The sequence below is a fragment of the Meles meles genome, chromosome 20 (genome assembly GCF_922984935.1).
Source record: "Meles meles chromosome 20, mMelMel3.1 paternal haplotype, whole genome shotgun sequence".
In the NCBI taxonomy this organism is placed as follows: domain Eukaryota; kingdom Metazoa; phylum Chordata; class Mammalia; order Carnivora; family Mustelidae; genus Meles; species Meles meles.
In genome coordinates this window covers 6,390,646-6,392,198 of record NC_060085.1, presented here as the reverse complement: position 1 = coordinate 6,392,198, position 1,553 = coordinate 6,390,646, and the positions used below count along the sequence as shown (strand labels likewise).

Below are 1,553 nucleotides of genomic sequence, written 5' to 3'. Positions count from 1 at the left end.
TATTCCTTCTGAGAGTGATAAAAAAAAAATCACTATAAAAAGAACCCTTGCCTCAGACTATGCTTCTGTATAGAATCTGAGCAAAGAAACTGAATTTAGAGAATTGAAATCATGTGTCCAACATCATAAGACTAGACAAAAAAGTAAAATATGTTTCAACTGCAAGTTAAAATTAACTTGGACATTCTGTTGTCTGGCTAGTTTAGAGGAATTCGGTGATGGAAAAATCAAGCATTATGGCACATCCAGGATTCCTGTCATTTTGCCTCCTTCTAGAAACCCAAGTCCAAAGTAGATGGCATAATCACAGCAAAGAAGGGATTCCACTGATGAGTTTTCTCAAGGCTCCTTTCATGTCCCTGTTCCGCAAGCTGTAGATAAAGGGGTTCATCATTTGAGGGACCACAGCATACATCACTGAAGCCACCGCAGTCTTCTTGGAAGAGTCAGTAACTACAGAAGTAATGTACACTCCAACAACTGTCCCATAGAACAAGGACACAACTGACAGGTGAGACCCACAGGTGGAGAAAGCTTTGAGCTTTCCCCCCACTGATGGCATTCTCAAAACAGAGGAGACAATTTGAGTATAAGAGAAAATGATCCCAGAGAGAGGAATACCACCAAATAGGCTAGCCACAAAATAAATCAGGATGTTATTGATGAGGGTATCAGAACAGGCAAGCTTGATGACCTGAGCAAGTTCACAGAAGAAATGGGGGATTTCCAAGTCCTTGCAGAAGGATAACCGTAGCACCATTAGACTATGGAGCAAGGCAACCACAAGGCTAAAGAACAGTGAGAGTAGAATCAGCAGAACACAGAGTTGGGGGTTCATGATAACAGTGTACCTCAAGGGGTGACAAATGGCCACATAGCGGTCATAGGCCATTGCTGCAAGGAGAAAGTTTTCAAAACCACCAAAAGCCAGGACAAATCCAACCTGGGTGAGGCAGCCTGTGTAAGTAATACTCTGGTTCTGTGCTTGGATGTTCACCAGCATCTTTGGGATGGTGGTTGTGCTTAAGCAGATGTCAGTAAAGGACAGATTGGAGAGGAAGAAGTACATGGGGGTGTGGAGGTGGGAGTCAGAACTGATGGCCAGGATGATGAGCAGATTTCCCAGGAGAGTGACCAGGTACATGGACAGGAACAGGCAGAATAGGAAAGGCTGCAGTTCTGGATCATCTGTCAATCCCAGCAGAAGAAATTCTGAAACATCTGTGTGATTTCTGGGTTTCATGTTGACAGATCTAATGGAAAAGATGGGGTAAAAATAAAATGAGTGGTCCCTGGGTGACCAACAGCAGCATCACCTGGGAACTACTGAGAAACGCAAATTCTTGGTAACACTCCAGATACACTGCTGGTAAAGTCTGAGATAAGAACTAGCAATCCAAGTTTTAAACAAACCATCCAAATAAATCTGATATATGGTAGTTTGAGACCCAGTGCTTAAGTAAAAAGAAATACAACTTTTTTTTCCATTTTATTTATTTTTTCAGCGTAACAGTATTCATTGTTTTTGCACAACACCCAGTGCTCCATGCAAA

At 42.2% G+C, this 1,553-nt stretch overlaps 1 protein-coding gene across 1 annotated transcript; it reads right to left on the bottom strand.

Moving 5' to 3' along the window:
- Nucleotides 1-304: 304 nt before the first annotated feature.
- LOC123932891 (olfactory receptor 7G2-like) lies at nt 305-1,261 on the bottom strand. The gene has a single exon (XM_045991593.1). It carries the CDS (start codon nt 1,241-1,243, stop codon nt 305-307), a length of 939 nt encoding a protein of 312 aa, XP_045847549.1. The 5' UTR covers nt 1,244-1,261.
- Nucleotides 1,262-1,553: the final 292 nt, after the last annotated feature.